This window comes from Macrotis lagotis, chromosome 2 (assembly GCF_037893015.1).
Source record: "Macrotis lagotis isolate mMagLag1 chromosome 2, bilby.v1.9.chrom.fasta, whole genome shotgun sequence".
In the NCBI taxonomy this organism is placed as follows: domain Eukaryota; kingdom Metazoa; phylum Chordata; class Mammalia; order Peramelemorphia; family Peramelidae; genus Macrotis; species Macrotis lagotis.
Window position 1 is genome coordinate 21,914,319 of NC_133659.1, and position 13,674 is coordinate 21,927,992.

Genomic DNA, 13,674 nt, shown 5'->3' on the forward strand with positions numbered 1-13,674 from the left:
AGAACTCAGAAATGAGATCAAATTGAATATGGAGAAATAGAAGTTATTTTCATAGATGATTGCTGTGTGTGTATGCAAAGAGAAGACGGACAAGGCAAATTCCTGGGGTATTTTCATAATTAAAATGAGTCAAATGGAGGATAGCCCATAAAAAGTGGACAAGAAAGAACAGATAGGTAGGAGGAGAACAGAAACAGGAAATTCATGCAGAGAGATGAATGTTTGATTTTGGAAATATGGTCCTTGGGAAGCCTAAGAGGCTTTAGCTGTCTCAATATTAGGAAAGACTTTGATTTGTGTAGTAATTCCCAGTACAAAGTACTTCCTCCCTATCTTTAGATGCCATAAATCATATTTTAAAGATATGGAACCTGAGACACAGAAAGATGAAGTGACCTGTCCAAGGATATACAGCAAATAAGTTTTAAAGACAGGATTCAAACCCATATCTATTATTGTGATCAAATTCTAACAACCTGATGGGAGAAAGGAAAAGAGTTCAGTAAGCTTGTAGAGTGAGACCAACATGCAGCCAGGTATCTCATGGTAACTGACAGTTGCCTTAATCTCTTATTGTTAACTAATTTCTCTTAAAGAAAACTTTTGGAGGAAAAAAAAATCTCAATTTTTAGTGAACTAAAGGACATAAGTCAGCTTAGGGTTTGAAAAAACAAATATATTTCTTTGAATGGATGAATAACACAATGAGGAGGATTTGGAAATGACTTAACAAATGAACCAAAGAATGATCTACTTAGTATCAATGCAAACATCTTCCAATCTAATATCTCAGGGCTCTGTCTTTGGTCCTATGCAGATCAACATTTTCATCACTAACTTAAATCCCTAAATTAGACTTAACCAATTTTTCAGGTGGCATAAAGATAGTAGAGATAGGTAACGTTGGATATGGCAAAGATGCAATCCCCCGAAGACATAGACTTGCTAGAATACCATTGATGAATCTAACAGTTATTTTAAAAAATAAGCCTGACACTTGCATTGTTCAAAAATCAATTTGAGAGGAGCAATATTGGGAAAATATAGCCAGAAATAATTTATGTGACAAAGTTCTGGGAGTTTGGGTGAATCACAAGTTCAGTGTCAGTCAATGGTGGCCCACAATGGCCATCCACGTTAATATTACCTTAAGCTAAATTAAGAAAGGCAGAATGAGAGAGTTCTTAATCTACTTCTGCCCTGGTAAGATTATATCTGAGGTATTGTGATGAATTCTAGATTGGTATACTTTAGGAAAGATATTGCCCTTTGGAACATATTCAGTATGTTCCAGGACAACCAGGGCAATAAATAGCCTTGAGATAATGTCCTACAGGAACAAGTATGTTTAGACTAGAAAATATTGCGGGTGTTAACAGAACACCCAACAAACTATCTGAAGGACTGTCATGGGGAAGAGGAATGTGCTGTCTTGAACACCTGAATGCACAAATGAGTACGGCCATGGAGCAGATTTAGATTTGATGTAAGCAAAACCATCCTAAGAAAGAGAATTCTTTCAAAGGGAGATGGACTGCTAAGAAGCAGCTTTAGCCTCTCTGAGGTCATAGGATCATTACCCCTGTGGCCATGGACTAGAGTCAGTTTTCGCATAGCAGACTGTTAGATTTTCAATGTGAGCATATCTATGCTTCAGTAATTAGCAAATGTTCAGAATCAGAACATGGTTTGTTGCTTTCTTGATTGTCCAGACAAAAGAATGTAATGGGGGGGGGATAGGAATAATGCAGATTACATGTAAATATGTGTCATGGATACATCTCTTTTTTCTAGAGATTTGTTGTTAAACATTTCCCAGCATTAACCTAGTTTTTAGGGACACGGTAGAAGGATTTTCATTTCATGTATGGACTGGTCCTGAAGTCCCCTGAGATCCTTTCCAACCCTGGAATTCTATGATTCTTTGCCTGTAGCTCAGCATCATTTTTATTCAACAACACATATTCATTAAGCACATCTTGCATCAGATAATTCATTGTTCATCAGTGGAGATAAATAAGACAAATTGCATTCTATTCAGGAGCTTTGAGTAGAAGGTTTGAGAAATGCACAAAAATTAAACAAGAAATCAGACTATGATGAGTTAAAGAGGTGAATAAAGTGATCACTCAGTTATTCAGTGTCCAAGTGTCCCCAGAAACAGCGGGGACTATATGGGAAGCATGTCTGACAGTGACTATATTCATAGCTTGAACCAAAACTGAAACATAGATAAAATTTTCCTTGAATCAGATCACCATGCAAGAGATCACCTTATTCAGCTGTCTCCATTTCCTTCCTTGTCACTCTTCATAATGCTTAATCATTTACCTTTTGATCTCATCCTTCAATCCACTCCAGTTTCTCCAGAGTTCCTAATGATAACAACTTCCAAGACCAATGACCTTTTCTCCATCCTCATTTTTCTTGACTTGTTTGAAGTTTTTGACACTGCTGATCACCGTTCCCCCTGGACGCTCTCTTCTCTCTCAGTTTTTGGGACACTACACTCTCCTCGTTCTTTTCTGATCTGTGTTTCTACTTATTCTATGTATCATTTGATGGATCTTCATCCCTATCATTTCCATTGCATAGGGTTAGGGATTGAAGGGTGGAATGTCATGGCTTTGTCTTGATTCTCTTTTTTTCTCCCTCTATATTATTTTCATTAAATTATCTCCTCGGGTGGCTAGGTGGCACAGTGGATAGAGCACTGACCCTGGAGTCAGGAGTACCTGAGTTCAAATCCGGCCTCAGACAGTTAATAATTACCTGACTGTGTGGCCCTGGACAAGCTACTTAACCCCGTTTGCCTTGCAAAAACCTAAAAAAATTATCTCCTCAGCTCCAATGATTTGAATGACCATATTTGAATTATCACATATAAATTTATATTGACTTTTTTGTAAGAATGTCAAATTATTTGTATAATTTATGTTTTTTCTTCTTCCTCATCTTTTGCAATAGATATCAGTATAGAAGTAACAATTATTTTCAAGGTAGTCTTTTTGCTTATCCTTATGCTTCTAACAAAACATGACCAAATTTCCCAAGAAATATTATGTCTTATTGCATATGATAAAAAAAACTGTGCCAATGTACTCTTTTTTTTAGGTTTTTTTTTTTTGCAAGGCAAACGGGGTTAAGTGGGTTGCCCAGGGCCACACAGTCAGGTAATTATTAACTGTCTGAGACCGGATTTGGACCCAGGTACTCCTGACTCCAGGGCCGGTGCTTTAACCACTACACCACCTAGCCACCCCTCCAATGTACTCTTGAAAGAGAACTTATGGGTAATCCTTCAATTTACATTTGCTTTCCTTTTGACTTCCATTTTCATTTGCCATCATTATTTGGGTAGCTAGAATTGGATTTTTCAAATGCAATTGCTATGTAATTTATTGGTAATTAGGCCAAGATCTTTCAATCAAAAATATTGTCAAATTTATAGAATACCTAAAAATCATGAGATTCTGAACTTTTTCTGCTCTCTTTTTACCGTATTAACAACATTACTATGGCAGTGAACGTGGCCCAACTGAAAATCACTTTTTATTTACTTCTGCTTCATGTTCCCCTTTGGCCAATGAAATCACCACCTCCTGGACAATCTGTTACAGAATAGTCTTCTCCACTCCAGGAAGCTTCCTTATACTATGGGTAAATGGTTGTTAATATTTGAGGATTATTTCAGGTTTTCTTGATATGCAAGAGCAAGAAAAACCATGTTTCTATATGGAAGAACTGAACTTAATGGCTAATGAATAGTTCTGAAAATAACTTTTCTGCTTTGTGGTTATTTTTATTCAATATCAAAGTCAGTGGTCAACTGAAGAGAAAATTGGCCTAAAAGTAATGATTTTGACTATGATGGTACTGGTAGTGATGGTGATCCCCTTAAAACCCAATCATATAAAATGGGGGGAGGGTGGAAAAGTAAAGAAATGGAACGCCACCTAGGGAAATAAGCAATGGCAATATGGTTTGCCCAGAGACCACCAGAAAAGCTGTGAATTCTATCAGGAACCACAAAATATTAGCCAGTTAAGCTCTGACAATATTGCGATTGGTTTCTCTAGAATAGTGATAAAAAAAAAAAACATCCCTTATTTCCCAGGGTTGTTGGGGAATAGCTGAACAAATTTTAGTAGATGAATGTAATGGAATACTGTTGTTCTATAAGAAATCATGAGCAGGTGATTTCAGTAAAAACTTACAAAGACTTACATGCTGCTGAGTGAACAAGGAGAACATTCTTCAGAGGAATAGATGGCTCTAGGCTAGGATGTTAAAAGAAACCTACATGAAAATGGGATTTTTAGGGGGATGACATTGAAGGTAAAGAATAAAGGAACTGAGTATAAGAAACCATAGGATACTTTCAAAGGGCAAATAAGAAGACTTGCCTAGAATTCAAAGAATTCTATAATCTTAGAACTGAAAGTTTTAACTCTCTCCTGGTTCTCCTCTAATCTGTGTGACTCCTCTATATCCTTTGCTTTGTCTTCAGCCCTGTCATTCCCATTGACCATGGGGAGGGTTAGGGATTGAAAGGTGGAATGTCATAGCTATGTCTTAATTCTCTTCTTTTCTCCCTCTATATTATTTCATTAATTTATGTGCTTTGCCCTATAATTGAATGAACATGAATCTCTCCTCAACACGCCTAACAGGTTATCATCAAGTCATCAGTGGAAAACCTCTGATGAAAGATATCATGAAAGATATAATCTAAACTCTAAAAGATCATACAGAGTCATTTTGTAGAAGGCTTGGAATTCCACATATGAACTATGGACAATGGAGAATCATGAAATATTTTTGAATAAATGAAGATTACTACCAAAACAGTATTATACAGGAAAATCAACCATATTACAGAGACCCCATTAAGGTTAAAAGACCTTTTCTTCCCCTTAGTACTTTGTAACATGAAGCTAATTTAATGATGACTCTCCTGAGGGGAGTGGAGAGAGGAGGAAACAGTGAAAGACTGAAGGATGATTGCAAGCTAAGCCCAGTTAGTTTCATCCTATCACAACCAACACAATGTGGCTATCAGCTAAAATGGTAAAGTAGCTTTAGTTCATTAAAGTATTACATTTTTACTTAAGACATCCCTCAAAGTTTAAGATTCTTGCTGGCCTTTTTACCATGCTAATGAAACTGATTTTTTTTTCTTTTGTCTTAGGAAGACCTAGGAAATGTAAAAATGCTTCAGACCCAATTCCAAAATGAAGAGAGCATTTATGCAGTTCCAAGATCCATCAAACTACAGCCTGGGTATAATTCTGGCATTGCCCACCAAATTTTGACTAATAGAAAGTCAGACTCATTTAATCAAATGCAAACGACACCAATTTGTCCCAATGGCAATGAACAATCTAAAACCAAACCAGAAAGGACCAGTGAGAAAGAGAAATGCTCCATATCCCCTGAAAACCTGAGGAAGAATGTCTCTCCTCTAAAATATTCTATGAAGGACCACCTGGTGGCTGACAAAGCCCTGTCATTCCCAAAGACGAATAAATCAGAGAGAGTAAAGCTGAAAAATGACTTTAAGGACACCCTGGATAATTGGGAGAAAGTGGGGACTCAACACCATGGGACAGAGGATGCAGAATCATCTCTTGCAAAGAATTCAAATAGATTCCTCCCTCAAGAAGGCCAAAAAAGTTTCTTAGGAACTACTCCAGAAAGCCAAATACCAAAATCTAAAAGTTATCCAAAATGGACACTCCCTTCCCAGAAGAAGGTGGTCATCCATGAACTAATTGCTACTTCTTTCAAAGAATCTTCTGAAACATCTTCTGCTTCCACTGACAGGGATCTAGGGTCAACACTTACCTCTTTCCAAGAGCCCTCAGAGATTCTTTCTTCCTCTGATGACAAAAGTCCAGCAACAACACTGGCGTCTTCCAAAGAGACATCCGAAAATTTTTCATTATACAAAGACAAAAGACAAAGGGTAAAATTGTTTTCTTTTAAAAAGTCATCTGAGATTTCTTCTTCATCCAGTGATGAGAACCCAAAGACAACACAAAAGTCTTCCAGAGAGTCTTCTGAGATTTATTCATCCAGAGGCAGGAAGCCAGTGAAAACCCTGGCTGCTTTCAACGACTTCTCAGAGATTCCTTCATCTATGGACAAGAAAGTAGGAGAAAAAATGACTACTTCCAGAAAGTTCTATGACATTCCTTCTTCATTTAGAGACAGCAGACATGGGAAAGTACCATCATTTTCCAAAGCATACTCTGAGATTCCTTCTTCGCAAAGTGATAGAAATCCAGGAATAACACTGTTGTCATTTAAAAAGTCTTCAGACATTACTTCTCCAACCATGGACAATAGAACAAAGACAACACTTGCTCCTATCAAAGAGTGCTCTGAACTTCATAATGATAGAAGCCAAGTCACAACACTGGATTCTTTCAAAGAATATCATAAGATCCTTCCTTTGTCCACAGACAAAAGATCGGAGAAAACAGTGGATTCTTCTGAAGAATGCCCTGAACTTTCCTTTTCATCCAATGACAGAAACTTGGGCATAAAATTGGAATCTTTCAAAGAAACCAATGATATTCATCCTTTGCCAAGGGAGAAGAGCCTGAGGAAAACAGTGGATTTTTCCAAAGAGTTCTCTGAACTCCATTCTTCAACCAGTAAAAAAGGCCCAGGCATAGCATTGGACTCTTTCAAAGAATCTCATGAGATTCCTCTTTTGTCCAGAGACAAGAGACCAGAGAAAATGTTGAACTCCTCCAAAGAATTTTCAGAGATTCTTTCATCCAGGTTCAAGAGACCATGGAAAATGCAGAATTCTCCCACAGAGTCATCTGAAATTTCTTCATCTGGTGACCAAAGTGAAAAGAGAACACTGACATCATTTAAAGAATCTTCAGAGATCAGTTCATTATCCAGAGATATAAAATCCATGACATCTGCTGCTTCTGAAGAATCCTCTGGAATACCTTTTTCATCCAGCAACCAAAGTCCAGAGACAATACTGTTCTCTTCCAAAAAGTCTTTAGAGGGTTCATCTTTGAACAAGAACAGAGGACCAAAAAGAGGACTTAGCTCGTTCAAAGAGTTTTCTAAGATCTTTTCTTCATACAGAAACATGAATTTAAGGACAACTGTTGATTTTTCTAAAGAGTGCTACAATCTTCCACTTTCATCCAGTGACAGAAATTTATGGGCCACCTGGGACCCTTTCAAAGAATCTTCCGAGTTCCCTTTTTTGTCTGAGGACAGAAGACACAAACCAACATATGTTTCCCTCAAAAACTCCTCTGAAATTCAATCTTTGTCCAATGACAGAAGCCCAGTGATGACACTGGCTTCTTTCCAAAAATGCCCTGAGATTCCTATCTCATCCAGTGGGAGAAGTTCAAAATCAATTACTGCATCTTTCAAACAATCCTCTGAGATTCCTTCAATGTACAGGAACTTGAAAACAAGAACGAAAGAGTCCAATGTGTTTCCTCATTTACTCAGTGATAAGAGGCCAATGATGACACTCTCCTTTTCCGAAGAACCTTTGAATATGTCTCCTTCATCCAGTAACATAAGCCAGGTGAAAATGTCAAACTCTTTAACAGAATATTCTGAGATTCCCTCATCATCTAGTGACAGAAGATCAGGGCCAACATGGACCTCTTTCAAAGAATTCTCTGAGATCCCTTTATCTTCATGCAGTGCCTTGAGCCCAGAACCAACACTAGCATATTGCAAAAAGTCTTCTATGATTCATCCATCATACCATGATACACCAGGACAAAGGGTGGCTTCTTTTAAAGAATCTTCTAAGATTCTTTCTTCATCAAGTGACAGAATGGCAGGGCCAACACTTCTCCCTTTCAAAGACCCTCCTGAGAACTCTCTAACAGATGATGTGAATCCAGGAACGATACTTAATTCTTTATCAGCCTTGATCACATGCCCAGAACCAACACTGATGCCAAGTGAAGAGTCTTCTGATATACCAATATCCTTGAATGACAGAATGCCAGAGTCAATGCTGGACTCTTTCAAAGAATCTTCTGTGATTCCTTTATCTGGTGACATAAACCCAGATAGCCTACTTAAATCTGAAAAAGGGCATTCTGAAATTCCATCTTCATCCAATGGTAGAAGCCCAGGAATAATACTTACCTCTTTCACAGAAACTTATGAGAGTCATTCTTCTTGTGAAATGGGTTTAGTGTCCATATTTGTCTCTTACAAAGAGTCTTCTAAGACTCTTTCTTCACTAAATGACAGGAAACCAGGAACAACATATACATCATCTGAAATGACTTCATCTGTTGACTCTAGTCCAAGATCATTATTTATTTCTCTAAAAGGGTGTTCTGAAATGTCTACCCCAACTTGTGATGGAGTTCCAGGAACAATAACTTTTGAAAAGTCCTGTGAGATTCCTTCATTACCCAATTATGAAGAATCGGGGCCAATAGGGGTTTCTTTCGATGAGTCTTCTACTGCATCTTCTTTGGCTGTTGATAAATATCCAGGGGTAACCTTTAACCCCTCCAAAGGGTCGTCTGAGACTCTTTTGTCATCAACTGAAGGACCAGAGACAATATTAGTTCCTTTCAAAGAGTCTGATGACAGAAGTCCAACATTGGCAATGGCTTCTTATAGACCTCATTTATTTAATGACATGGAACCAGAGACAAGCCTCACCTCTTTCAAATATACTTCTAAGTTTCCTTTGTCATTCAGTGACAGAAGACCCTGGTCAACAGTGACTTCTATTAAAGAGTCTTCGGAGTTACTTTCTTCATCCACCAAGAGGAAGCCAGGAAAAGACCTTGCTACTATCAAGGAGTCTTCAGATATTCCTTTATTATTGAGTGACGGAGGTCTAACAAAAGCACTAGTTCATATGGAAGAGACTTCTGACATTTCTTCATACAGCAACAGAAAACTAGAGCTAAAAAATGTTTCTGCCAAAGAGTCTTCTGACATACTGTCTTCATTCAGTGACAAGAGACCAGAGACATTTACCCCCATCGAGGAATCTTCTGAAATTCCTTCTTCATGCACAGACAGGAGACTAGAGAAAGCAATTAGACCAGTCAAAGAAACTTCTTACAGTGACAAGAGTTCAGGACCAATATGTATACCTCTCAAAGAATCTTCTGAGATTCCTATTTCCACCAGTGATAGAAAGCCAGAAACAAAGCTAGCTCCTCTCAAAGAGTCTTATAAGATTTCATCTTCAGCCAGGGAGAAGAGTCCAACAACAACACCTATCCCTGTCAAAAAATATTCTGAGATTCCTCCCTCATCCACTGAGAGAACACAAGGGATAGCACCAGTCCTTTCCAAAGAGTCTTTTGAGATTCCTGCTTCAGTCCATGACAAGAACCCAGGGATAACACTTACCCCTGAGAAAGAGACTTATGAGATTCCTTCTTCATCCACTGAAATAAGACAAGAGATGACATTAACCCCTTCCAGAAAGTCTTCTGAGATTCCTTCATCATCCAGTGACAGGAATACAGGGAAAATATGTGTCCCAGTCAGTGAGTCTTCTAAGATTCTATTGTTATCCAATGTCAGAAGATTATGGCCAACAGTAAGTTCTATCAAAGAGTCTTTTGAAAGTTCTTCCTTACCCAATGACAGAAAGTCAAGGGCATATCTTTCCCCTGTCCAAGAGTTTTCTGAGTATCTTTCTTTAGTCACTGAAAGGCACCTAGGCACACAGATCCTTGTCCAAGGGTCTTCTGAGATTCCTTCTTCAGCCAGTGACAAGAAGCCAGGAGCACTTGCCCTTCTCCAAGAGTCTACTGAAATTCTTTCCACATCCATTGACAGAAGACCAGGGACAACCCTGGCCTCTTTCAAAGATACTTCAAAAACTCCTTTGTCATCCAGTGATGGAAGACCGGAGTCAACAGTGCCTTTGACCACTGAAAAAAGACCAGGGGTATTACTTACCACTTTCAAAGAGTCTTTGGAAGTACCTTTTTCCTCTAGTGACAAGGGCCCAGAAACATCACTTAACCCTGTCAAAGAGTTTCCTTCTTCATCTACTGACAGAAGCCCAAAGACAACACTGACCCCTATCAAGGAGTTTCCTGATATTCTTTCTTCAACCAATGACAGAAAACTGGAGCCAACAGTGTCTTCCATCAAAATGTTTTTTAATATGCCCTCTTCAATTAGCGACAGGAGTCCAGGGACAACCCTGACCTCTTTCAAAGATATTCCAAAACTTCCTTTGTCATCCAGTGATGGAAGACTGGAGTCAAAAGCATCTTCAGCCAGAGAATATTTTAAGATTCCTTTGTCCACTGAAAAAGGACCAGAGATATTACTTACCACTATCGAAGAAACTTCGGGGTTACCTCTTTCATCTAGTGACAAAACTCCAGAGACAGCACTTAACCCCATCAGAGAGTTTCCTTCTTCCTCTACTGACAGAAAGTCCAAGACAACACTGAGCCCTGTCAAGGAGTTTTCTGAGATTCTTTCTTCAACCAATGACAGAAAACTGGAGCCAACAGTGTCTTCCATCAAAATGTTTTTTAATATGCCCTCTTCAATTAGCGACAGGAGTCCAGGGACAACCCTGACCTCTTTCAAAGATATTCCAAAACTTCCTTTGTCATCCAGTGATGGAAGACTGGAGTCAAAAGCATCTTCAGCAAGAGAATATTTTAAGATTCCTTTGTCCACTGAAAAAGGACCAGAGATATTACTTACCACTATCGAAGAAACTTCGGGGTCACCTCTTTCATCTAGCGACGAAACTCCAGAGACAGCACTTAACCCCATCAGAGAGTTTCCTTCTTCCTCTACTGACGGAAAGTCAAAGACAACACTGAGCCCTGTCAAGGAGTTTTCTGAGATTCCTTCTTCAGCCAATGACAGAACACTGGTGTCTTCCATCAAAATGTCTTTCACTATGCCCTCTTCAATTAGCAACAGGAGAGCAAGGTTAATATCACCCTCATTCAAAGATACTTCCAAGATACCTCTGTATTCTGGTGACAGAAGACTAGGACAAACAGTGGCTTCTATTAAAAAGTCTTTTGAGGAAAGGTCATCTAACTCTCTCAAAGAAGTATTTAAGATTACTTCTTCAATCAGTTTCCCAAATCAAGAAGATAAAAACCATAGGAACAATGGAGAAAATTTGCCATTCTTGCCTATTTACGAATCAGTAGATGCCAGTGAGTTAGTTCCAGTTCCTCAAGGTATGTTGTTTTAACCATTTCTTTTGTGGGGAAAGGGAGTTCTTTGTTATTTCCCCCCCAAAGTATTAGATGTTCTGGATCAATTACATTCACTCTCCCCAAGCCCTATTTTAAAGAGAATAAAAAAACAAGCTAAAAGAAAGTTCTTTGTCCCCAGGCCTCACAGGAAGTAACTAGGGAAATTGTGTTTCAAACAAGGCCCTCTTCCTCCTCCTCCAAATCTAGTATTCTTTAGATAATCCAGTGTTGCCTCTCCTATTAACAGAATGCTTTATGATCTTATGATTTAAGAAATAGGCATCAGAAAAACTTGTCATTTTTCATAAGACAGAAAAATAAAGAAGAAATTTGCTTGAGAAACCAAAGAAGACATTTTAGTTCCACCTGTCTGATTGCATTCCCAGTTAGCAGAGAAAACAAACTTCTTAGATGACATTCTGTCTTCCCTGGACCCCTTCTCCAATTTTCAACCCAATCTAAGTTTTCTGAAATAGAAACTTAAATGTTAGACTTGGAGCAGTTAGGTGGTACAGTGGATAGAGCTCTGGTCCTGGAGTCAGGAGTACTTTTGAGTTCAAATCCAGCTTCAGACTGTGTGATCTTGGGCAAGTCACTCTTAACCCCTTCACCTTAAATAAATAAACTCATGGCTATGTTAAAATTAAAAGTGACACATAGAGTTGTCATTGTCATGATACCAACAAAATCATGTTGGATGTAAATTCAGGAGATCTGACTTCCAAATCATCTTTGCCACTTTATATCTATAAACCTGGGGTTTTGCCTTCTCTGGGTCTCAATGTCCTTCTCTATAAAAATGAAGGGGGTAATGATCATAGGATTGAGGGTTGAAACTGGAAGAAACCTTGGAGGCCTCAGAGACTGAGGCTTGGAGAGAGGAGTGAATTATCTGAGATAACACAGCTCATGAATTGCCAAGGTGGACTTGAAGCTATATTTTTCTGACTGCCAAGTGTATCCCCATCTCCCATTCCACAATGCCTTATAATTTCTCATCTTGGTAACAAGAGTCAAAAACAGGAAGGATTCGAGAGGGAACGGGCAACCCTTCATTGGAGATCTTTCCTTCAGTGAAGGCTTGATAACCAATTATCGTTTATCAATTAAGGAGATTCTTTTTTTATGTCATTTGGAATAGGTTCATCCAGAAGTCCCTACCAAGTCCTCTAAAATATTGGGGGAAACCAATTAGGTTTAGGGTTGACTCTATAGTCAGAGGTCATGGGTTAAATTCCTCTCCCAATCCTCGTGAGATCTTGGCCAGAGATCTAACCTCTCTTGAGTCTCCCCAACTATAAGGATAATAAGAATTGCCCTCCCTACTTCCTACTTTTAAGGGAAAGTCTTTTGTGGATCTTAAAATACTATAAAAACATGAGGTCTGATTATAATGAGGGTATTGCAAATTAAGAAGTTGACTCAGTCCATAGTGAGGATGAAACTCCCCTGGACTTTCTGTATTTATCTCCCAGTCCTAGGGCAATGTAAATACAGAATAAATATTCCACAAAAAGAGAGTAAATTGAACTTTAATTGAATTTTGAGATAGGGGTGTTTCACCTTTTCTAAAAAAATGTCTGAGGGTTTTAGAAGACCACAAATTTACTGAGTTTCTACTACACATTTGACAAAGAATCATTCAGTCTTTGCTTGAACCACCCCCAATCCCTCCACTCACATACACACCCAGCTAACGAGGTCCCCTTCCTCTCCCATGAAGTGATCCATTCGACTTTGAAATCTTTAATGTCAGTATGAGGGATTATAATCTGAGAATCCATCTTTTTTTTATTTTGTTAGATGAGTTTGCTTTGCTCTACCAAAGGGGTTCAAGATTTCCTTTTCTTTGCTGGTTGGTTTAAAAAGTCTACCTGGCTTAACCAACTCAACCAGAGATGGCTAACTAACATCAAGTTTCTCTTTAACTATTTGGAATGGAGGGTGGGGTGAAGAGGTGTGTGTGTGTGTGTGTGTGTGTGTGTGTGTGTGTTCATGTTAGGAGTTTGAGGATGAAGAACAGTAGGTAAATGACTAGACCATCATCACTTGAATCCACTGGAAAAACAAATGATCCATCTCAGCAAAGTGGACCCCGACAAGTCAAATGACTATGAGAAACTTTATGTTGTTAATAGGTCAACCCCTTGTAGGCAGGGTGATGATTCACAAGTCTTCAGATATGGCACAAACTTTGGAATATATGGGATTATCAACCCTCAGAAAGAGAAGAGGAACAAGTAAGAAACAGTGGTGAAGCCCATCTACATGAGCAAGGTGGATGGGATTTCTGACAATTCTCTCTCCTTCCTCATTTTTTCTTTTTGGATCCCTTCTATCAGGCATCAATAGTCTTCTTCCACCCACTTCTTCCATCTCTGCTGGCTTCAAGAATGACTTCCTTGGATCAAATACAGGTATGAATGGATAATTTTCTTCCCTCTCT

General features: G+C 38.6%; 1 protein-coding gene across 1 annotated transcript in view; it reads left to right on the forward strand.

The window, feature by feature from the left end:
* Positions 1-6,888: 6,888 nt before the first annotated feature.
* The window catches only part of FYB2 (FYN binding protein 2), a 62,788-nt gene continuing 56,002 nt past the window's right edge, over positions 6,889-13,674 (forward strand). The window contains exons 1-2 of the mRNA XM_074221339.1: positions 6,889-11,210; positions 13,571-13,645. Of these exons, the coding sequence (XP_074077440.1) occupies positions 6,935-11,210; positions 13,571-13,645 (4,351 nt within the window). The 5' untranslated portion in view covers positions 6,889-6,934. The remainder of the gene's footprint in view (positions 11,211-13,570; positions 13,646-13,674) is intronic.